The 21,979-nt window shown below is 49.1% G+C and overlaps 8 protein-coding genes across 8 annotated transcripts; 5 read left to right on the top strand and 3 right to left on the bottom strand.

Moving 5' to 3' along the window:
• Positions 1–461: 461 nt before the first annotated feature.
• Positions 462–862, top strand: FSUBG_7127 (uncharacterized protein; the record flags this gene model as incomplete). Its single annotated transcript, XM_036685399.1, has 3 exons — positions 462–499; positions 562–712; positions 788–862. The coding sequence occupies 3 exons, from the start codon at positions 462–464 to the stop codon at positions 860–862; spliced, it is 264 nt and encodes an 87-aa protein (XP_036537390.1).
• A 1,060-nt stretch (positions 863–1,922) lies between these two features.
• On the top strand, positions 1,923–2,981 carry FSUBG_7126 (oxidoreductase; the record flags this gene model as incomplete). The annotated part of the gene is made up of 4 exons (XM_036685398.1): positions 1,923–1,947; positions 2,007–2,411; positions 2,466–2,747; positions 2,797–2,981. 4 exons carry the CDS (start codon positions 1,923–1,925, stop codon positions 2,979–2,981), a joined length of 897 nt encoding a protein of 298 aa, XP_036537389.1.
• A 404-nt stretch (positions 2,982–3,385) lies between these two features.
• FSUBG_7125 (heterokaryon incompatibility protein het-E-1) lies at positions 3,386–5,143 on the top strand (the record flags this gene model as incomplete). Its single annotated transcript, XM_036685397.1, has 2 exons — positions 3,386–3,542; positions 3,603–5,143. 2 exons carry the CDS (start codon positions 3,386–3,388, stop codon positions 5,141–5,143), a joined length of 1,698 nt encoding a protein of 565 aa, XP_036537388.1.
• Positions 5,144–5,181: 38 nt separating this feature from the next.
• Positions 5,182–5,817, bottom strand: FSUBG_7124 (atp-dependent rna helicase dhx8; the record flags this gene model as incomplete). The annotated part of the gene is made up of 1 exon (XM_036685396.1): positions 5,182–5,817. One exon carries the CDS (start codon positions 5,815–5,817, stop codon positions 5,182–5,184), a length of 636 nt encoding a protein of 211 aa, XP_036537387.1.
• Positions 5,818–6,308: 491 nt separating this feature from the next.
• FSUBG_7123 (vacuolar sorting-associated 9a) lies at positions 6,309–9,457 on the top strand (the record flags this gene model as incomplete). Its single annotated transcript, XM_036685395.1, has 6 exons — positions 6,309–6,385; positions 6,609–8,393; positions 8,440–8,492; positions 8,627–8,715; positions 8,762–9,360; positions 9,415–9,457. 6 exons carry the CDS (start codon positions 6,309–6,311, stop codon positions 9,455–9,457), a joined length of 2,646 nt encoding a protein of 881 aa, XP_036537386.1.
• Positions 9,458–10,194: 737 nt separating this feature from the next.
• FSUBG_7122 (DRB0094 family RNA ligase) lies at positions 10,195–11,291 on the top strand (the record flags this gene model as incomplete). Its single annotated transcript, XM_036685394.1, has 2 exons — positions 10,195–10,450; positions 10,498–11,291. The coding sequence occupies 2 exons, from the start codon at positions 10,195–10,197 to the stop codon at positions 11,289–11,291; spliced, it is 1,050 nt and encodes a 349-aa protein (XP_036537385.1).
• Positions 11,292–11,617: 326 nt separating this feature from the next.
• FSUBG_7121 (calcium-related spray) lies at positions 11,618–13,976 on the bottom strand (the record flags this gene model as incomplete). The annotated part of the gene is made up of 2 exons (XM_036685393.1): positions 11,618–12,030; positions 12,086–13,976. 2 exons carry the CDS (start codon positions 13,974–13,976, stop codon positions 11,618–11,620), a joined length of 2,304 nt encoding a protein of 767 aa, XP_036537384.1.
• Positions 13,977–17,118: 3,142 nt separating this feature from the next.
• FSUBG_7120 (uncharacterized protein) lies at positions 17,119–20,574 on the bottom strand (the record flags this gene model as incomplete). The annotated part of the gene is made up of 1 exon (XM_036685392.1): positions 17,119–20,574. The coding sequence occupies one exon, from the start codon at positions 20,572–20,574 to the stop codon at positions 17,119–17,121; it is 3,456 nt and encodes a 1,151-aa protein (XP_036537383.1).
• Positions 20,575–21,979: the final 1,405 nt, after the last annotated feature.

Here is a 21,979-nt window from a genome sequence, read left to right as displayed (position 1 = left end):
ACGGAGTAGACTATCCGTGTAAGTAAGCACCTCAAGCTAAACATTGATTTATGGGGATTTTAGTTAGCACTTGCTCAACTGTGTACCTAGCCAGCACCAAAACAAATTAGAGAAAAACAACATAGAATAAATCACGGAGGCATCCATCTTACAATAATAATTCCCACCCAGGCACCGGAAATATCAAGGCGTGCCTAGCCCATCCTGTCAAGAATCAAGATCTAGCTGGTAGTGGCGTATTCAACATGTGGCGGTGCTTGGCAGTGGCTCATTCTCAGCCTTGTTGCTGAGGCAGGAAAGGAGCTAAACGGCAACACATTGACGCATTACCACCAACAGCAACGGAGCTATAGCTGCTCCCCAGTATCAACGTCGCGAACAACAATCCATCACCACCACCACACTCATAGCGATAGACCGATTGGCCAACCGTACTTGTCCTCTTTCCATATACGCCCATCATGAAGCCCGTCGTCAGCGCCTTCAACGCGTGGTCCTGGTTCGCCAATTCCTTTGAACTGCCTTGACTTTATCATGATGAAGCTAACATGAAACTTCCAGCACCGTTCTCTCCGTTTTCGCCATTGTCATCCTCAGCGCCCTCGCAGGTCTCTACCGAAGCAACCATGAAGAATTCACGGGTGGCGTAGATGATCCCGAAGATGGCAAGGCAGTTTCAGAAACCATCTTCATCGCCGTCCTCGTCTACGTTGTACGTCATTCCACGATCAGACAGATTGGCCATGCGTGGCCCGAACCCAATCCCGCATCTTGCTGACAGAAATAGGCATTCTTCGTCTTTTGTGGCTTCCAAGGATTCCTCCATACCCGAGAAAGCCGTCGAGGCGCGATTGCTCTGTAACAGTACTACCGATCGGCGAGCAGAGCACGACACGGAACCTGGCGTCCTGGGAATTTTTATTGACTTGAGTCTGGAATGGCATTGTATTTGAAAGATGAGCATTATAGTTGTATGGGCAAAAGAGAAGATCAGCACGAGATGATGATCAAGACGACGCGTACACTGTCCATAGGCACGCTATGTACGGAATGTTCTTTGGCTTAGACGGTTTATTCAGTTTTGCTTCCCACTATTCACCTTGCAGTAACCTGCTGTCTTGTGTGGCTCAAAAAAAATCATACTACTATGTTTAACGACCCGGCCAGCGCTACGCATGTTCAAGCTTGGTTTGCTTTAGCTATGTTCGGTTGACCACCTTTTCGGTATCTCAACGGAAAGTGCCAATCCGTAGGTGCGTAGATAGGAGGGGAAATGGATGCTCGGCCATGCATCCGTACCACGTACAACGATGGGAACCCCTGGTGAGAAGCGTCGCGATTAGGCGACGGGCCGGCACAGTGGGGCCGCTCCGGACAGTGCCGAACGGATGAAAGCCGTCGGCGGCCGTCCGAAAGTACCATTGTTTGCAGCTTTGTACGTCACAGCAATCTCATCGACATTGGGTTTTTGAACAAGGTAACGTAAACATGCGCCCCTCTTTTAAACAAAAAAGATCGTCATATTTGCGAAAAGATAGCGAAAGGGTCATAAACATCGTGCCAGTTTCCGCCGTCATAAACCAGCGTACGACCATGACGATTGGTCGATAGCTCGATCTTTCTAGCAACTGATAGAGGAGCTCCCACAAGATGAAAAGCCAAACGCCAGATTAAAGAAAGAGATGTCGGCATGGATGCCCATTCTTGCTTGGCTGGCCCCGTTAATGTGACGAAGAAATGTTCAACCCTGACTGTAGTGTCGTCATCGATCGATCTTCATCATGATTCGGATTGAATGCTCCGTGTGTCCTTGTACGACGAGCATTAAAAAGAGGAGGCTCTTCCGAGCAACTTAGAAACAATTTTGAATTCCTCCAGCCCGAGAAGTTAATTGCACAATTGACTGTAATCCAGCCACTAAAATGACGACTCAAAACTTCAAGAATGGTGGATTCTCCCTCACCACTCTCTACAATTCAACGACATAGCAACTGACCAAGAATTAGAGAAGGATATTCCCGTCTCTCACCAGGACTTCCCTGGTACTGAGAGGGAGATGCCCAACCCCAAGGCCACTCGTGACGAATTACCTGAGGCCGGCGGCAATTCCAGAACATACCAAGGCTCTGGAAAGCTCAAAGGAAAAAAGGCACTGATCACCGGAGGCGACAGTGGCATTGGTGCTGCTTCTGCTCTTCTGTTCGGCCGGGAGGGCGTTTCGGACATTGTCATCGCCTATTTACCAGAGGAGGAGAAGGATGCTCAGGACACCAAGAAGCAGGTTGAGAACGAGGGTGCCAAGGTCCACCTCATCTCTCTTGACCTCTCGAAGCAAGAGAATTGCAAGAAACTTGTTGAATTTGCCGTGGAGAAAATGAACGGAATTGACATTCTATTCAACAATGCAGCTTGTAAGTTTATCTGACAGTATCGAGCAAATCGAGCAAATCTGACAATCGATCTAGACCAAATGATGGTCCAGGATATCAAAGACCTCCCTGAGGAGCAATGGATCCATACCTTCAACATCAACATCCACTCCTTCTTCTATATCTCCAAATACTCCCTCCCTCACATGAAGGCCGGAGCAACTATTATCAACAATGCTTCCATCAACGCCTACATCGGTCGCCCTGATCTCCTCGATTATACATCCACAAAGGGTGCGATTGTTTCATTCACACGCGGTCTCAGCAATCAATATGTCAGTAAGGGCATTCGTGTTAATGCTGTCGCTCCTGGACCCGGTACGTTAAACTGATCCCACCAATGTGTACCACGACTAACAATGCATAGTTTGGACACCTCTCATTCCCGCCACTATGGACGACGAAGCGCAAAAGCAGTTCACAAGCCCCATGGGACGACCTGCTCAGCCATCAGAGATTGCTACTTGCGTGGTCTTCCTGGCATCGAGTGACAGCTCGTGTGTTAGTGGACAGACCATTCACTGCAATGGCGGTACCGTTGTCAATGGCTAAGATAGGAATAAAAAAGAAGGACCGGGTAATGAAATTAATGAAACATTAATCGAAGAATAAATACTGAACCTCCATTGTAGTTCCAGCCCTGAAATGTAGTATTGAAGTGTACAGTACGAAATTTCAATAAAGTTACACTGTATCTTAGTTCGTTTGTGATGACTTCCTTCGTCAGTCCCAATTCCACCTTGGGAATGACCCTTCGATGGTGAATATTGTTCAAATTTCAGATTCTTAGTTAGCCTCTGACAATCTCGTAATCTATTTGAGAGCATTTGTTTTTCGGGGTTATTCGCACTCGTCCTCACCACTCTCAAGAACCCTGGAGCCTTCAAGCTCAAGAGCTGACATGAGATGAGCAACTCAAGACAATCATCAATTTCCCCCCAAAGATACAGCTCAGCATGAGACTCATAAACACACATACTCTCCAACTTGAGTTTTATCCTGGAGGATCACGTCGATATGCCATTCTATCCCACGTCTGGGGTGATGATGAGGTCACTTTCAAAGATGTTGCTTCAGGTACTCCTGAGGAAGCGCTTCATCTTGAACGTTATAGTAAGCTACGCGAGAGCTGCAGAATGGCACGCTCTTTCAAGCTGGACTATTTATGGATAGATACTTGCTGTATCGATAAAACTAGCAGTGCCGAGCTTTCGGAAGCTATCAACTCGATGTTTCGTTGGTATGCTGAGTCGACTATCTGTATCGCCTTTCTTGAAGACATCCCCACCTCAGAGTCTGAAGAGGAACGGAGAAAGACATTTGTAACCAGTCGTTGGTTTACGAGAGGCTGGACACTTCAAGAGCTCATCGCACCGGGAAAGGTCATTTTTTACGGGCGAGGCTGGCAGCAAATGGGTAGCAGAGCTGAGCTCAAAGAAGACATAAAGAGTGTCACTGGGATTAATTATGAACTTCTCGACGCAACACATCACATGGCTGAGATCAGGAAACGTCAGCTTGGTGAGTATTCTGTCGCTCAGAAGATGTTCTGGGCTGCTGGGCGCGAAACAACGAGGCCAGAAGACATAGCTTATTGCCTGCTGGGTATATTCGATATTAACATGCCTTTGCTCTATGGGGAAGGCCAAGTCAAAGCTTTCAAGCGGTTACAAGAAGAGATTCTCAAATCTACCGATGATGAGTCAATTTTTGCTTGGCGGCAGCCTCGATATCGGGTCGAAGGAAAAACGTATTGGAGCCTTCTTGCAAACAGCCCTTCAGCTTTCGATCTCGGCCAGACCTCAAAAGATCTCAATGGCATGGTGCCTCAGAGATCCAAATACCTGTCTCTTAGGTCAGGAAGTTCCATGTCTATGACAAACCGTGGACTGGACTTAGAGCTCCCATTAACGCCGTTCCCAATCGATACGTCGGGGACGATTTTCTTGGCTTTCTTGAATTGCGAGTTTCGAAGAGGCCAGACATCCATCAATCCAGCTATCCTCCTTCAGAGGGCAGCGTGGGACAGAAACTCACATTTTGTGCGAATTCGACCTGACATATTAGCGTTGTCCATGATGAATAGCATTATTCTTCCCGATGAACTCTTGAACATGATACGAAGTGGCCAAAAAGATGTTTTGCAGGAGGCCATTCCGCGACAAATCTTCGTCCCACACAGCACCCCGGACCTGCGATATTTGAAGGGTGTGATATTTCGCCCAGAGATGAAGGGCCTTGCAAAGGAGAGTAAGATGGTTGTCAGAGTGCGCTCACGATCACCAACATGGCAATATTTTGTCGATGCTCGAAGCGGTCCTTCCACCACGCCAGAATCATATGAGATTAACTTTGACCTAGCACCTGGTCCTTCACTTGGGTCATTACAAGCATCCATCGTTCTGGGAGTGTTGGAGCTTGACCTAGGCAGCTCAGATTCCATGCAGTGCTTGGTCATGGGATTAGAACCCTTGCCCCCAAACCCGTTTCAAACGATGCCTCTTTACTTCTTACCGTGGTACGCATTTGAAGAACAGACTTGGATTGCAAAGCAGGACTTTTCAAGAGTTTTGGACAAAACACAGCGAAGGCTGGAGTGGAGAGTTCCGGATACCGTGACAGCGAAAATTGGAATTGAGAGCAGGCATTCGAGTTTATTCTATAGTCTGACTTTGGAGATTGAGAACAGCCGGAAAGTTAATACCTGGTTTTGAGGTCAGACAGACTTGGTCCGGGATTTCGCTTGTTGATACTATACAGGAATATCTGTCATCTCCAGCTTGGTATGAACTGCTTCTGGCACCTCGAACGGCCTCTCCTTGTATATCAGATCCATACCCAGTAGCTCTTCGTCGGTGATTTCTGGCCGCTCATCAATCACTCTCTTCAGCTCACGTGCCTTATCCGTGACATCCTCAATCTCAACAATCCATTCATTCGCCCACTGCTCACTTAAGGCTCCTGGAATGCCAATTTGAATACTCCTATAGGGCAGCACCTCTAGCTTCGCTGTCCTCTCAGGATCCCACTGGATTCTCACATCCACCGTCTTCTCACGTTTTATGCCAGGGCTGAGCTTATGGGAGTGGCTTGATAGCACACCTAGCTCAAGGAGGGTGATGAAGTGCTTGTGTTTCATTCGTAAAGCCAAGATGCGGGATTGGCCAGGGTCTTTGTAAGAGTATCCGGCGCGGTACATCATCCATGTCCAACTGGGCTTGATCCATGTCATTCGACCTGGCTTAAAATCCGGGGATGCATTGAGTTTCTGCGCATCTACAGCAGCTTTAGCAATGGATTCTTTGTAGGCTTGATATACTGTTATAGTGGTGTCATTGTAATAGGCACGAACTTGGCGATAGGGAACGACTGAAAGTGCTGTTGACATTATGGACAAGTCGATTCAGGTCGATGGTGTCTGTCCGAGGATATTAAGACATTATATGGTGGCCACTCGAACCATAAACGGCCCTTGGCTTTGTATTTATAACATACTGCCTACAGCAACGCCCTTTAGTTTGGTGACTCCTTCGGTGAGAGGATTGGCGGTGGCTCAGCTTTCAGCTGATATAAACAGTCCCCAAACAGTATATCTAACTGTAGTAGCGCAAATTTCTATTACATTCTTCGGAGCTGGAATGGCCGAGTGGTCTAAGGCGGTGGTTTTAAGTTAATCAGTTTAACACCACTCTCGAAAGAGGCGGGAGTTCAAACCTCCCTTCCAGCAAATTCACTTTTGCCCATTTTTACTCATAGGAGTACATCTTACCCCTCTGCCTCTAATTCTGTCCTTGTCTTTTTCCTTCCTGTTGAGACTGTTGGTACCTAGGTTAGTAGTCTTAGGAAGTTCTGGACGATCGTCGGATCGCAGTTTGTCCGATGGATTTGGAACTTACACTGAAGCATATCCCCTGTAACTATCGCGACGTCACAGGTGCGCCCCCTGTAGACACACTGTATGTAACCGTGGCCAAGCTCCCCAAAAAATGTCGAACTAATTGCCCCACTTCACGAAGCAGCTCTAAACCAGTGTGCGCCTGACCAAAAGCTGAGGCGCTGGTTGCTGGAAGGAAGCCTAGCTTGGAAGATGGGGAATGAGGGGTCCTGCCATGTGCTCCATCCAGCTTGCTGTAGTTACCTACGCTTTGGCTCTAACCACCTACCTTACCTTACTTGGAGGCATCTATTGTTGAACTCCAAGTATCCGGAGACGCTGACCCGACAACATCGCCAAACGACAATCTTTTTGTGGCATTTGGTCACCTGCGAAGCGATTTGTTATCAACCAGCCCTAAACTTTATTGACCTTATCGACGTCGACGACCACCTCTCACCGAAGACCCACGATACAGCTTTAGCTTTACCTTTGGCATCGTTGAACAGCGAATGGGCACTATCTTGTCTTACGCAAGTCAACCTTTCGCCTTGGGTCCGATTCTCCAAAACAGCTACCTCGCCGTCGGACCTTCAGAAGCTTTGCATGTCTCCGCCGGAGCAGTCCACGACTTCATCTAGCCAGCCGGCCTTAGACGAGACGCTGTCTAACAAACCCAATGTCGAGTTGATGTCTGTTCAGGACCCTGCGGCAGGGACGCCTGAAACTTCCGGTAGTCATAGTCATGGATCGAGCACCAGGGACAACAACGGAAAGGGGGACAGTTTGATCGATTTTGGTGATCAGGCAGCTGACGTTCCATCACACGACCATAAGGCTGACGCTGCTGAGCAAGGTCCCTTACAAAGGCTCAAGGAAAAGCAAGCTGCCGATGATTATCAAGCTTCTAGCGGTTACCTGAATACTCGCGCCTCAACAGCAGGCAAAATCAAACCTATTGCATTACCGTCGTCGAACGATACTACTACACAATACCTCACCGCCGAGCCATCCACTTATGTTGACCCCACGCCTGCGACCCCAATAACCTCTCAGCCCCCTTCGCGGACCCCTTCAAATGCTGCACGTTCTAATGTCTCTGGAGATTCTACCCCTCCTAAATCAGATGCAGAGTTTGATGAGAGACGATATGTAAGTGAAGATGAGCATGAAGGCGGTTCACAGTCCGAAATCCAGAGCATCATGGAGCAGTTTAGCGAGTTTGGTGGCGGTCCTGGCGAAGAAGAAGTCATGAGTCCCAGACTTGAGATTGCCTCGCCGATGCTAGGTCATCCCGTTCAACATCCTCCTCGAAAGTCTAGTCTGGAACCTCTTGTGCCTACGCTCTCTGGTCAGATGCAGGGCCTACACATCTCCACGAGTTCCCCTCCAGCTGAGACCCCAAACAACACTCGTGTCGAGGATCTGGGGCCACCTGTCCCACCCAAGGATGGTGTTCATGGAACACCGCCACGTCCTAAAATAGAGCGGAACATGAGCGTTGCTTCTCCAAGCTCGCCAGCGCAGCCGCACCGGCCTCCACCTCCTGAGCCAGAGCCCGAACCTACTCAACCATTTGATTTCCACCGGTTTCTCGAGCAATTGCGAAACAAAAAGGCAGATCCTGTGGCAAGGTACCTCAAGTCTTTCCTCTCTGAGTTCGGCAAACGGCAATGGATGGTGCATGAGCAAGTCAAGATTATAGGGGATTTTTTGGCCTTTATTGCCAACAAGATGGCACAATGCGAGGTCTGGAGGGATGTATCTGACGCGGAGTTCGATAATGCTCGAGAGGGGATGGAAAAGCTGGTCATGAACAGATTGTATACTCAGACATTTTCGCCTGCAATCCAAGCGCCTAAACCGATCCCTGGGGCGAAGCCAAAGCGCAAGGGCGGCGATATACCTCTTGGCCCCGGTAGGCGAGGCCAACACCAAGAGGATGTTGAGAGAGATGACATTGTCAGACAGAAGATGAGCATTTATGGATGGGTGAGGGAAGAACATTTGGACATTCCGCCAGTCGGCGACAGTGGACGTCGGTTTTTGAAACTAGCCCAGCAAGGTCAGTTCAAGATAACAGACTGTCGGTATTTACTAACTTGATCCAGAGCTGCTAAAAATAAAATCCTACAGAGCACCGCGAGACAAGATCATTTGTGTGTTGAACTGTTGCAAGGTGATCTTTGGTAAGACTACTGAACGGTTACAGTTGCATAGTCATATTGACGACTGACAGGTTTATTAAAACATAACAAGTCTGATTCCTCAGCTGACTCCTTCATGCCCCTCCTTATTTATGTTGTACTGCAATCAAATCCAGAGCACCTGGTGTCTAATGTGCAATACATCTTGCGCTTCAGGAACCAGGAAAAGCTGGGGGGTGAAGCAGGGTACTACTTGTCATCGTTGGTATGTTAGTTTGCTTCGGAAGTAGTCACAATCTAACATATTATAGATGGGTGCTGTTCAGTTCATTGAAAATATGGATAGAACTACTCTAACGATTACTGATGAGGAGTTTGAGAAGCATGTGGAAGAGGCCGTCTCAGCAATTGCTGAAAAGCATGCCCAATCACCGCCAGGCACCCAGCAGCCAGTATTCAACGAGAAGTCTGGGCCCCTTCCCGGAGAAACTTCTGCTCGTCCTTCTCTTGACGGACCACGCAGTTCAACTTCGAATGACGAGTATACGGGCGAAGAGAAAGCTGCCATCACTGGTCTTCTCAAGACTATACAGAAACCTCTTTCCAGCATTGGGAGAATGTTCTCTGACGACCCTGGTCCTTCCATGGATCCCGGACCCAGTAGTGCGCCTCGGACACCAGCGCCACCGGAGCGTCTCAGCCGTGAGGAGCCTCGCGAACATCAGCAAGTACCTTCAAAACATGCATTATCTGCTGAAGAGGCTGCCGCGCGGCAGGCGAGCGCTGAAGCAGCCGAGGCTCAGCGGCTTTCGCGTGCAGAGCATGCGAATGTTGTCGAAACATTAGCAGGCATGTTCCCCGACTTGGACAAGGATGTTATAAGTGATGTGGTTTACGAGAAGGAGGGCAGGTAAGTGATTCTCAAACCGACGCCTTTCGGGCTAAAGCTGACGTGTTTCTATAGGGTCGGCCTGGCTGTTGATGCGTGTCTCGCGCTCTCAACATAATGCAACTGGGGAGCATATAATTGTTGGAGCTAAGAAGCTGCCTCTGCTCCTTTTAATTGGCCTTGAAGCGTCGCGGTGCGATTTCAAGTTATGACAACCGCCATGGTTTCCACTGGCAGCAGGATAGAACAGAAATACCATCATCTTTTTTTTTTTTTCAATGAGGTCCAGTGTCCCACCGCGTCCTGTTACAGATATTGATGATCTCGCTGAGCTTAAAAAGATCAACACCAAGCGTTATGCATACCACGTTGCAGCCGCAGTGACACCTTATCTCAGATCTCGTCGATCACTTTTTCAAGCATCCGGCAAACTCAATATTCCTGGCAGGATTTCTGTGCTAGCAAGATCTGCATCAAGCGTTCCTGTACGAGAGCTAACCTACCTGATTCCTAATTCAGACTTTTACATTTTCTACATTTTGAGAAGGCTTTACTAATGAGTTATTTTTGAGCTCGTTGGTTGCATTCTATGAAAGAATTACTTGTCTATGCAGTTCAAATGCCTGTCTTTTTTAGTTCGAACGATCCTTCATCCTGGTAGGGCAGAAAGCACGGCCTAATATTAACGACATTGACTCAGGCCGTTTCAACTTTCTCACGTACAACTTATATGATCCTTGCCTTTGAGTCATATCATCGATTCACTGACCCTCCAACGCTTATAAGAAGGATCCTCCTAAAAGCCTCTCAAGCTCTTCTTTGGGAATCGACTTTCTGGGAGACACTTCACCAATCATGCCTCGAAAGCTAGTAACGGTCCGTCACGTCTCGGCTATAACAGCCGTCCCGCGGGCAGACCGTATTGCGGCTGCCACTGTGGATGGTTGGACATGGGTCGTTCCCGTTAACGTCTTTCAAGTCGGGGATCGCGCTGTATTCTTCGAAATAGACTCGCTTTTACCGGCCACCGACCCGCGATTTGCTCCTCTGGCGCCGAAGATCATCGGGCCGGGCGGCCCCACTTCCGCACCGGATATTAAATTCGGGGGGTGTTGTCGCAGGGGCTTCTGTTGCCTTTGGCCAGTTTTCCGGAAATAGTCGCTGAACTGGATGGTATTCCATCATACAAGCTACGGGACATCTCATTTGAGGATATTCTCCACGTGAGGAAATTCGAGAAGCCTGCTATGCCATTGCAACAGACTTCGGCATCAGAAACACCTTTGCCTGAATATCCTGACTTTATACCACGAACAAATCAGGAGCGCGTGCAGAACCTCACAGATGTATTCAGTGAGCACGGTACTGAGATATTTGAGGAGTCGACCAAGATGGACGGCTCATCCATGACAGTCTTTTACCTCAACGACGCCAACCCTCTCGCCAACACAGTCCCTAGCGAGGCGAGACATAACGGTGTGAGTGTTTGCTCGCGGAATCGTATTCTGGTAGAGAATCATCCGCGAAGCCCATCTCTCTTTTACTCCACCGCACGAGCACTCAACCTCCACGAGACATTGCCCAAGATCAGGCGTAACATAGCTCTACAGGGTGAACTTTGCGGGTCGAGCATACAGAGTAATTTTGAAGGATTTCCCAAGGGAACACATTGCTTTTTTCTCTTTGCAGTGTATGATATTGATGAGCAGCGATACCTGCCACCACGAGAGGTGTACGAGACGTGGGCACCGCTTCTGGGTGTTAAGCACGTGCCTGTACATGGGTACCGGCCTTTGAACGAGATGGGTTCGCAGATCACAGATCTCGTCAATCGAGCGGAAGGAAGGGGGATAAATGGGCGGAAGAGGGAGGGGATTGTGTTCAAGCGCGAGGATGGGCAGTTCAACTTCAAGGCGATATCCAACTCATACCTGCTCACACATGGAGAGTAGTGAAAAATGAGGGGGAGCATTGTTATGCTGCATCGAATTTACGAAGGGTACAATTGAGAGTGCTGTTTGCATAGTTAAAAGGTTCTATTGACAAAAATGAATGATTTGATGCGCTTCCGTAGTAAACAAAGTCTTTCGCTGTAAACCTCGAGTACTTCTCTACTCCGTCTCCAAAATTTAAGAGAGAGATACCCTCTCTTTGTACAAGTAGCCAAAGATCGTATCGAATAGACAAGAGCCAGATGGCGTTAGCTGTACAAGCATATCCAAATATGCTAGGTAAGCCGTATTATGGACAGTGAGACTCAACCGTTACCAGCTGTTCCTCAAAACCCTCTATAACCGCCTCCATTCCCATACCCATATGTTTGTTGCTTGTTGAGAGGGCTGTAGCCTGTATCCCCCGAGTCGTATCTTCCCATGCCTACTGGACTTGGGTCTCGATTGGTCCACGCTACAGGCGCGGCGTTATCCATCAGATACTGAGAGTCGTTGTTATGCTCCATGTTGGTAAGGTTTCGTTGCATAGGGGGGCTCGAAGACAGGTAGTTCGGTGGTGGTTGTTGATATCCTGACTCAGCGTCCGTGTATTGGTCAGGGGACATGGCTCGGCCCGAGACCTTCTCTTGAGGTGCAGGCATGGTGAACATGGAGATGTTGTTATTGTCCTTACGATCAAGGAGCAGAGAATTCCGGGCATCCAGAGGTGTGAGAGTGTCCATATCACGCTGAGCTTTCTCTGCAAGATCCGTCAGTATATACTCCAGAGGCTTGTGGTTTTCATATCAACTTACCCATCTCCTTTCTTCGCTTGCGGTGTGGATTCTCCTTGACGAGAACATTGATCGCGTTCCAAATGATGAGGATAACCAAGAGACCAGTCAGAGCAGACTGGACTGCGATGAGGACTACACCAGCGATTGTCTTGCTGTCCTGAGGGATCTTGAGCTCATGAACAAAGACGAGAATGAGAGCAACAGACAGGACGCGAACCGTCTGAATGGCGATACCAATGATGTTGCTAGACTTTCGCTCGAAGGGTCGAGTCCAGACGAGGAGACACAAGAAAACGGACTCAACGACAAGCTGAGCAATGGTCTGAGCCATGCCATTGCCATCACCAACAGCGAGAGTGCAGCCCTTGGCAAAGAGATAGACAATAGTGGGGATGAAGATCCACCAGTAGTCTTTCTTATAGGATTCATAGAAAAGAGAGTACTTGACCCAAATCTCCTTGTCGTTGTACAAGGCATCAGCGTTGCCCTCAGTGCTCTTCAGTTTCTTGACTGTACTGAAGATTTTCCAAGTAAACCATCCAAGAATGGCTGTAAAAACTGCGAGCGTGACGCCAGCTAATAGCTGTGCGACCCATGAGTCACCCACTGTGAACTGAAACACACAATACAATACCCAGATACCGTAGAGGACGAGAATTAGGTGGGTGATGGTTCGGGCAATGGACCCCCAGTAATGCTCACGGAAGCCAGCTAAAGATTGTGGAAAGCTACCAAATAGAGCCCAGAATTCGAGGATGGCCTTGACGAGAAGAATACTGACAATGATGGTCGCGATGATGATGGCGACAACGAGCAGAACCGTCATGAAAGTGTTGGACTTGGGAACACTATACTGCTGAACGAAGGCCGAGATTCCAGCAACCGAGAGGGTCTGGTTCTTAAGGCTTTGCCCCCCTTCACTCCCCGACGCATCTCCGACCGAAGTCTCAACGCCACGGATGGCCAGGTTGGCCAAGGACTCGAAGGCGTTGAAAGCGCGCTTAACTTTGTACGAATGATCCTCGGGAGGGCTGGTAGAATTATCAGAGAAGACCAGGGTAGCATTTCTGAGCACGTCGAAGCTGTCGTTCTTGAGATCACCTCCGGTCATGTTACGGAAGTTATCGATAGACTTCTGCAGTGACTCCCATGGGATGATGCCGGCTGAGAAGCCGAAGTTCTGGGCAAAGCTGCGGTACACAGGGGGGTAGTCGACCGAAAGCATGCCGTTCATGGCCATACCCTGAAACCATCCGAGAGTCTCGGCAAAGCTTGGACTAGGAGCACCACCATGTCCAGCGCCTGCAGTACCACTAAGGGCGGATGAAGCTGCGGATGCACCTGAGACGAGAAGGGCGGCGCCAACAACACCGACGGAAAGATAAGTGACTGCGGGAACCGAGGCCGTCTTTCCATTGCCGACCTGAGCCTGGAAACACGCAACCTGCTCATCGGGATTATCGACTGCCACCAGTCGGAGAGTTGCTTGAGCTGAAATATCAGGGACCTGGAAAGCAATGGAGGGAACTTTATTGGCCCACTCCGAGTCTATCTTTTGACTTCCAGCGGCAGCGAAATGCTTGTCGGGGAGAGGGCAGAGCTGTGGGATGGGGGTGTCTTTGCTGCAGGGGTTGATTGAATTCTCGTAGACTTTGCGACCATATGCATTGACTTCGAGGATGGCCGAGACATTTCGCTGCTTGTCACTGGTACCCGCAACATCGAAAGTGACAGTTTGTTTGTCATTGTCGTAACTAATATCCAACTTGTCAATGCTGATACCGGCCTCTGAACCACAATCAGTAACACCAGATGTCTTGAGAATGTTGTCACCAAGAACCCCGGTGATGAGGGTTGCGGCCGTTATGGCCACCTTCCAGGCACTCCAGTTAGAGTGAACGCGGGTCATGTTGAGTGTATGTCGTGCAAGATGATACTACAGAGATACGGGAAATTCGTGGCTCGTTCGGAATTGATCGAGGAATCAGCTTGAGAGAGTTTCTGTCGTGAATAGGTATGTCGATATATCCAAAGAAGAATGGGATATAGATAGAGTAGGAAAGATCGAGGAATAGTTGGAATTCGTTTGATGGAACAAGACTTTAAGGAATGGTATCAAGAGACGATGAATGAAATATGAGGATGGAAACCGATATGGAAAGAGAACAATGAATGTCCGAGATCAAAAAGATATCTCAAAGGTGTCGGCAAAGCAGTGCAAGCACGCGCACAGAAGTAGGCCGAGGATCAACCTGGAAAGAAGAGAAGATAAGGGGCAACGAATTGCCTGAAAACCCGTGAATGTCCAACGTGCCGGCGTTAAAGTCGTTCGAGGGTGTTTCGTATCGTGAGACCAGAGTCTTTGTTGGAGACGTGATGAGGTCGTCGTCGAGTCTAATTTTGGTGGTTGTGTGTAGTTGGTTTGGTGTTTTCCTGTCTATGTGACGCTGAAATGAGAGGCTAGTAGTCGACAATGCCGCAAAGGAAGCAGCATGTCCTTGTACGGACGGCAAAATCAGATAGTTGACAAAACAATAGAGACTGTGAGAGATTTGGAAAGAAAAAAAAGAGACGCTTCTTGTTTACTCCAGATTATAATGCAACAAACAGAGATATATGAAACGATGAGAGTAGGAAGAGGGAGAAGAGGGAAGGAATAGATTCAAAGTCAACAGGGAGACAAGTACAGTAAAAGGCAAAGACGCGAGCCAAAAGAAAAGAGGAGAAAGTCCCAAGAGGAGAAAGGATGAACGAGACGAGCAAGGAAGCCAAGGAGATGCAAGGTTTGGAGTGGAAAAGAAGGGGGTGACGAGGTTGAAGCGACCCCTGGACCACGGCTTCCCAGATGGTATTGGGGGAGAAAGTGCTCTACAGAGCCTCACACCAGGAGTCTCTCCAACTCTTTAGCGTCCAGGGTCCCCTCCAAAGTCCCCAAATCACAGTCCTCAGTGGGCAATTTGAATCATCCATGAGACGGATCCCATCCACTTCCTCTTCCATCGAACCATACACCGAAAAGAAAGTTGAACCCCTGAGACCGCCAATGCCAGGGGTCAGGGGTATTTTAGTGGTTTATCGTCAGCCCATCCAATCACGGACAATTAACGGCGGCCAAGCTTGTTGCTGCAGGGGTTTCCCTCGCGGGTGGCTGACCAGTCTCGGGCCAAGCTAACGTCAACCCCAGCTTCTTCTGAAACCAGCGAGTTGAGGTCGAAAAACTTGGTTGAGAACTGGTTCGGTCGAGCCTGGTTTGCTTGTGTACGAAAATGCGTATGAATATGCATCCATCGTGTGTCTGGAAGCAAATCGTTTAATGAAGAGTTTTCACGGTTCTTGGGGCAGTTGTTGGACTGAATTACTGAGAATATTGAGCTGAGAACTAATAATAGAGATACTGGTTAAATATCTCCACCATTATCAGCCTCTTATACACATGGCTTACACAAACGGACCACGGATACAGAACACAAATACTACTGTTGATCAACAAACACATCCCGCTGTCTCGCTACTCATTAATTAGACAAAGATCTGTCATTTGCCACTCTCGAGCCAATATTTGCATAACCAATAATCACAGTAGACAACCGTTGATTCTTGTGGCCAGGATCCGTTATAAACCATCTCATATCATGACTGTCCAAGCTTCATATCCTCACTATGCACAAGTGCGTATAAAGTGCAAGGTAGAGCCTGCGTTCTACAAACGTTACCAATCCATCGCTTCACCCTTCATCCGCTCAATTCTGCAGGTGTGACTTTCCTCACAAATCACGTCTCAGAGTGTCCCATGGCTAAGGGACACTACGTTTTATGTATCGACTAACACGCGACCCGAAACTCAATCGTGTCATAAAATGTCATCACCAACTCAGGTCACACAAATCAGAAAGTTCATGTACACAATCTTGAATTCATGATCGTCGTCACTAATTCACAAGTTCAGAGACGGTAACCTTTAGCAAGAAGCATTGACCTCAATCTGCGTCTTCATGGATCTTTGATGAACCGCCAAAATAGCCTCCCCAGCGCAATCACCGCCAAGTTATTACATTTCTATACCATAGATAGAAACAGCTTCCCATAATCTAACAAGCCTAATCCATCGTTTTCCTGCCGAGCCTGGAACGTTCACGCGACCAGGCCATTGCAAATCTCGGTAATCCGAGTATCCCAGCTACTAGCATTGAATCCCTGACGATGGCAATTGCCTCCCATGAGGCGGCGCATTAAATTAAATTAAGAGAGAAACAAAAAGATAAGGGAATCACTCATGCAGGAACAGTACGGAGCAAAGAGCGGTAAATTGTCCCATCGCTGTGGAAATGAGAAGTATCTTGATTTTAACGTTAACAAGCTCAAACACTTAGTGCATTATATAATACACAATATCACTCTTTACGTACTGTGCTCGACTATTATTCAAGATTCTCCACATAATGTGTTGGCCCTTGATCCTCCAAGCCACGTTCCTCGGCACCCTGCACTCCTTTTTGAATCCAAAAGCTTAGCTTTGCACTCACTCCATCTTTTATTACCCTGCTAGATGCGGGCTACAAGACCCGGGGACTCGTAAGCACTTTGCTCGCGCGAAGGGCGGCCTCCGCTGAGCCTCCATCTTGACCAAGAAAGATGCATATATCTGGTATATTTAGAAACGCCAAGGTGCAGATCAGGGTGTCTAGAAAGACTATTTGCATTCATAAGTGCTGTATCCAGACGCCGTGTCCTGTTCCAATCCCTTCCACCCTTCTCTTCTTCATCTCATATCACGAAATATCGGTCACTCCACTTCAGGACATCCATCCTTCACTGAGAGAGCAAGCCCTAGTCTATTCATTCGGCAAGAACAAAACAAGAAACAAGGCTATCGCCTGCAAAACAAATTCGTTGCCGTAAGAATCATCATGGTATCCAAAAACACATTTTCTCATCCTCCCGCTTTTCATTCATAATTGGAGAAGATAGCATGTCGCGTGTGTAGCTTCGAGAACACAAAGCGCCTTCATAAACAGGAATAGATATCCAAGCTGCCGGTACGATGGCCGTTCTTACTGATATCCAGCCATGCGTCTATCACCCCACATACCATTTCCAGTGTTGGCATTCAGATTTGGAGAGTGGGAGTAAGGAGACATGGAACCTTGTCCACTGAAAGGACTCCCATTTCCACTCGAAGGGTCTGTAATCCCGTCATAGACCATCGGTCCCATTTGTCCCATGGACATTCCATGGCTTTGAAGCCCGAGTGGGTTCATATGATTATATGTCTCCAGCCCATTATTGGGCATCATAAAGGCGTTTTGCTGGTAGCTAGCATTGCTCGCGGTCATTTCCTGCATGGGTGCAGTATTAAAGCCCTGGTTGTTCATCGGATGCATTCCCATCTCTGCATGCGCCGACGGGAAGTTGTGGGTTGCGTTGCTGGCGTTGGTATACTGGTCAGTGTAGAACCCTTGCTGCTGTTGCTGTTGGTGGTGGTAGACTTCCGTCGGCATCACAGGATACGCCATTTGGCTCTGGTTGTGGTTCTGATAGATCTGTGGGGTTGCCTGCGGAAGCTGTTGGTGCTGTCCTCCCACGGGATATTGCGTCGGCATATTAGTCTGGATAGGCGTGGTCAATATGTTGCGTGGTGGAGGGTCTTGTACTGGGCTAATAACAGTGTCTGCGCTGAGCTCACTGGCTTTTGCATCTACCAGTCGGAGTACGGGCAATGATACTTGCTCCATATGCTTGGCCAGATGGACCGTCAATTTCTTCCATGTCGGGAATGTCTTTCCACAGAAACGGCACGGCTCATCGTGCGGCTTCTTCGTAGTCTCGTGGTGACACTGTTCAACCTTTTGCCATGTCGGCTCAGAGCCGCCCGCCTTCTTGACGGCAGCTTTGCTCTTGACCTTTGGCTCAGGGTACTTGTGCTCTCGAACAAGATGCTGAAGGAAATTATCACGGCGATAACACTGGTGATGACAGGCTTCAACATCACAAGTCCACCACTCAAGCTGCCGATGTCCTTCGTTTTCGTGTCGTACCCAATCGGCTTTGCGTTTGAACATCTTTGGTCCGGGGCATTTGTCCCAAGTGCAAGTAAATGGCTGAACATCTTCATGGACGTGCTTAGTCCAGTCAGATGGTTTCATGAACTTCTTGGCAGCGAAGCAAAGTCGGCACTCAAACTCAGCTGGAAGGTGAGAAGTTGGAGGCATTGGAATATCTGGAGGGAAGCTCTCGGCATTGATAGCACCCTCAACTGGCGATCCATCATCATCATCGTTGGGGGACGAAAGAGGATCTAGCTCTCGTACGTTCTTATTCTGGTCCAACAAGGTAGCAGAGCCGCCTCTAGAAACGCACATGATTCCAGAGTTGCAGGCAGCACCAAGGCCGATATGAGCAACCTTGTTCTTCAGTAAGTATTTGTATCGCTGAACCTGGTGGTATGCGATGCGGTCAACCAGAAAGGTGTTGGTAGTCGCCAGTCCAGGGTTCAGGTCAATGATGTGTTGCTGGAACCCTTCGAGGTTGGGGGTGATATTGTCAATAACGTTGGGGTTCGTTCTCATGTCGGCTTCATCGCTGAAATCGTCGTCGTCGTCATCTTCATCATCCAGGTCGGCATGTTTGGTTTTGGCTAGGGCTGCTACAGGTGGACCTCCTGTCTCACGCTTCCACATCGATACGAGAGTAGGATGGCTTTCTGTCTGCATGCCAGCTGGGGTGGGTTTAGGAAGTTCGGATTTGCTTCGGGGGCGGCGTATTGACTTTTTCACGGAAAGACCACTAAAGGGGCTTTTGGGTGATGTGATAGAACCGCCAGGGGTACCGCTGCCACTAACAGAGCCGCTTCGAGCATGCGTGGTTCCAATGGATGCAATGTTGCTCCCCATGGAAGCAATCGCTGTGTTGATAGAAGGCATGGGTTTCTTGCCCCAGCTACCGATGCGGTTTGGTGGTGCAAGGTGAGAGACGCTGTCTCCTCGCTTTGAAATACTATCACGCTTCGAGTCTTGGCTCCCTCTACCTTCACTGCTTGGTAAGCTCTCCTCGTCGTTCCCACTGCTGAGAGTACGCTTGAGACGAGACGCGCTGGGTCGCCGCACCAGTCCTCGAAGATCTCTAAGGAGACTTCCCGGTTTGCTTGACCTGCTCTCTCGACTGCTTGAGAGCTTTTTCAGAATACCACCACTGGTGCCATCGGTCATGTCAAGATCGAAGACACTAGGGAGACTTCGCCGACGGGTTCCCCACGTTGCTGCTCTCGACAGAATGGAATCAGTATCGCGATACATCCTCTCGAATCTCTCCATGGCAGCAGCTGATGACTCAGGTTGGTTTCTTCCCGGCTTTCCCCGGCTGATAGAAGGGAACATAGGTGCGTCGGCCCAGTTACGGTCAGCAGCGATGATGTCGCGGTCTTGTTGGCTCATTTCGCCCTGGTCACGGTAGTAGGTCTGGCCGGGGATGAACTTATTCTCAGTCTCCCGGCCAAAGGGAATCATATGGTCATGTGGATCGTCTCGTTGGCTGTCCAGTTCGTTGATTTGGTCTCGTGAGTTGTCGTCTGGCGTCACTGAGAGGTCGTTCATCTTGTCGGCCAGCCAATCACCTACGATTATTTTACGTTCATCGCCATCTCGACGAGTTGCGAGCTCATTGATGCTTGGCACTTCGTCGGAGGGGCGGTTGTTGGGGTCAAGACCAGATTGGCCTGTTAATGGGTTCTGCTGCCATCTGCCGGTCGGGTCACGGGCAGATGAGTTGTCTCCGGAAGATATCAAATCTCCGGCAGACTCAAACCCTCCGCGGACTGTGGTGGGGCTGTCTTCGAAATTGCGCTCAACAGAGGTATGAGCAGTAGTCTCATCATGGTTGTCCCACATGGAGACAGTAACACGAGGGCTCGTCATGGTAGCGATACCTGGGGCAAGGCCGTCCTCACTGGATCGGCAGCTGCTACTGTGACTCGGTGTCAACTCAGACGTTTGTGTGTTAATTGGGTGAGGGTTGAATCGTTTTTGAATCTCTTGGGGTGAGATACAGTTGGGGAGCTCTGATGGCGCGGATCCTTTGATAGCGTATGAGAGATCAGCCTGAGGTGGTGTAGCATGAACAGATGCCGTCTGCTCGGGCGTCAATGGATATGTGCCAGAGTCCACGTCTTTATCTGGCATAAGGCCTGGAGTAAAGGAGGACTGGTCCAGTCCGTTCAAGTCCTGTTCTAGGAAGTTTGGGGCACCTCCATCAGCGTTGAAGTCGGCACCGAAGAAGGGATCGTCGTCTAAATCGCTGAAGTCACTAGCTTGGTACTGACCCAAGCTTGAGGCGGAATCGGGTGTCTCGAGGTAGTTGATCGGGGAGAGTGAGTCGCTATCCACACGCGACAGTGTCGTAGGAAGTTGATTCGAGTTGAAGGCTGAGGTTGGTGCTTGCTGGTTCGAGGTAGTGAAGGGTTGATTATCCTTGTCATGAAGACTGGAAGGTGGTACATCAAATGTGGAAGCCATGGTTGCGATCAAGTGTAGGAAGGAGCTGAAGTATATATGCAACAGGTGGACCTTGACTGGGCGAGCTCCCGGAGTCAGATCACAGGCTAGCGAACATAGCCTTCGAGGTGATACAGCAATGGAGTGGAGTGGATCGGCTCAAGTGCAGAGGAACTATCGGAGCTGCAGAAGAAATGCCGTTGAGATCCCAAGGGTCGTTCCGCCTCATGAACAGAGAAAACAGAGTCTACCGGGAGATTTGAGAACGACAAGCGAAGGATTGCAGTGTAGTATCCCTTGATCAAGAATTATGAAAGAGAAGAGAGAGGAGGGGAAGAGGGCTGAAGTTGGAACGCGGCGTTGCGCGCGAAAGCGGATCAAAGAGCGCTTAGGGGTGCCTGCTTAGTACCGCAACTAAAAAAGCACAGTACCTATGCCAGATGCTATAGGTACCTAGTTAGTCCAGGGTATCGAATGCGACAAGCAACAGCTCCAGTTCAGGTATGGAATGCGAAAGATGTACGGATAAGATCGGCGTGAAATTATGGTGTGCGGAGCAAAGCAGGACTGAAGTGGTCAACCGTCCAGGACACGAGCGATGGGGCAGCTTCGCGCTTTGCTGATTAGATGCAAGGTGTACAAGGTGTGCTACTGTATGCTGTTGGTTGTGATATGATCGCAGGAGGGGCTCGCGATTGAAATGGAGATGAAGTACGGATACAGGCAAGTTGGCGGCCATCCAGGAACAGGTCAAAGTGCAGCCAAAGGCAGACCGGAGGGCAGACAAGAAGAGATTGTGTGAGGCTTGATCAGTCAGAGCCGGCGTCTTGGTTAAGGGAAGTCCAGACGAAGGCGGTAAGATCGTACGGTACGGTAGTTGGTACAATAGATACATGTAGGGTCGAGAAACAGAACGAGGGGCATTTTATGCGCAGGCGTGACATACAGTACAGCCTGCGCCTGGTTCCTAGGTAGTCCCCAGTCTCTTTAATCTGGCGCTTGTGTGATGCATTTGTTGGAGGAGGTGGTGGAGTGGAGGAGCGCCCAGCTGCAGGGTTGCGGATGGAGACTCGTTTGCCAATAGGCGGGCCGTCGGGGAAACGGTTATTTGATGTTTATGGATTTTGGTATCAACTGATGCTGCGATACTTGAGCCGAGCACTGGCATGCGCCATAGGATACTGGTATTCCTCTATCGATCGCGTTATGCATGCCCATCCTAGCCATCCTTCTTGACGAGGCATTCTCGAATCTCAATGGGGGGCTCTGCTGCCAAGGCGCATTCACCAAGCCCCACGCCCCATTATGAACCCTGGTTCCAGCTCGTCCATCGCCTGGCCATTCAGGAACTTGAAGACAAGTCTCAAGGCATTTTCCTATTTCTGGTTTTGCATTTCGAGTATCTTGTGTGTGACGGGTATTGCGG

Source organism: Fusarium subglutinans, assembly GCF_013396075.1.
Source record: "Fusarium subglutinans strain NRRL 66333 chromosome Unknown NRRL66333_c0000088, whole genome shotgun sequence".
Taxonomy (NCBI): Eukaryota; Fungi; Ascomycota; class Sordariomycetes; order Hypocreales; family Nectriaceae; genus Fusarium; species Fusarium subglutinans.
Note: the sequence above shows the minus strand (reverse complement) of the source record. Positions and strands in the feature narration are given on the sequence as shown.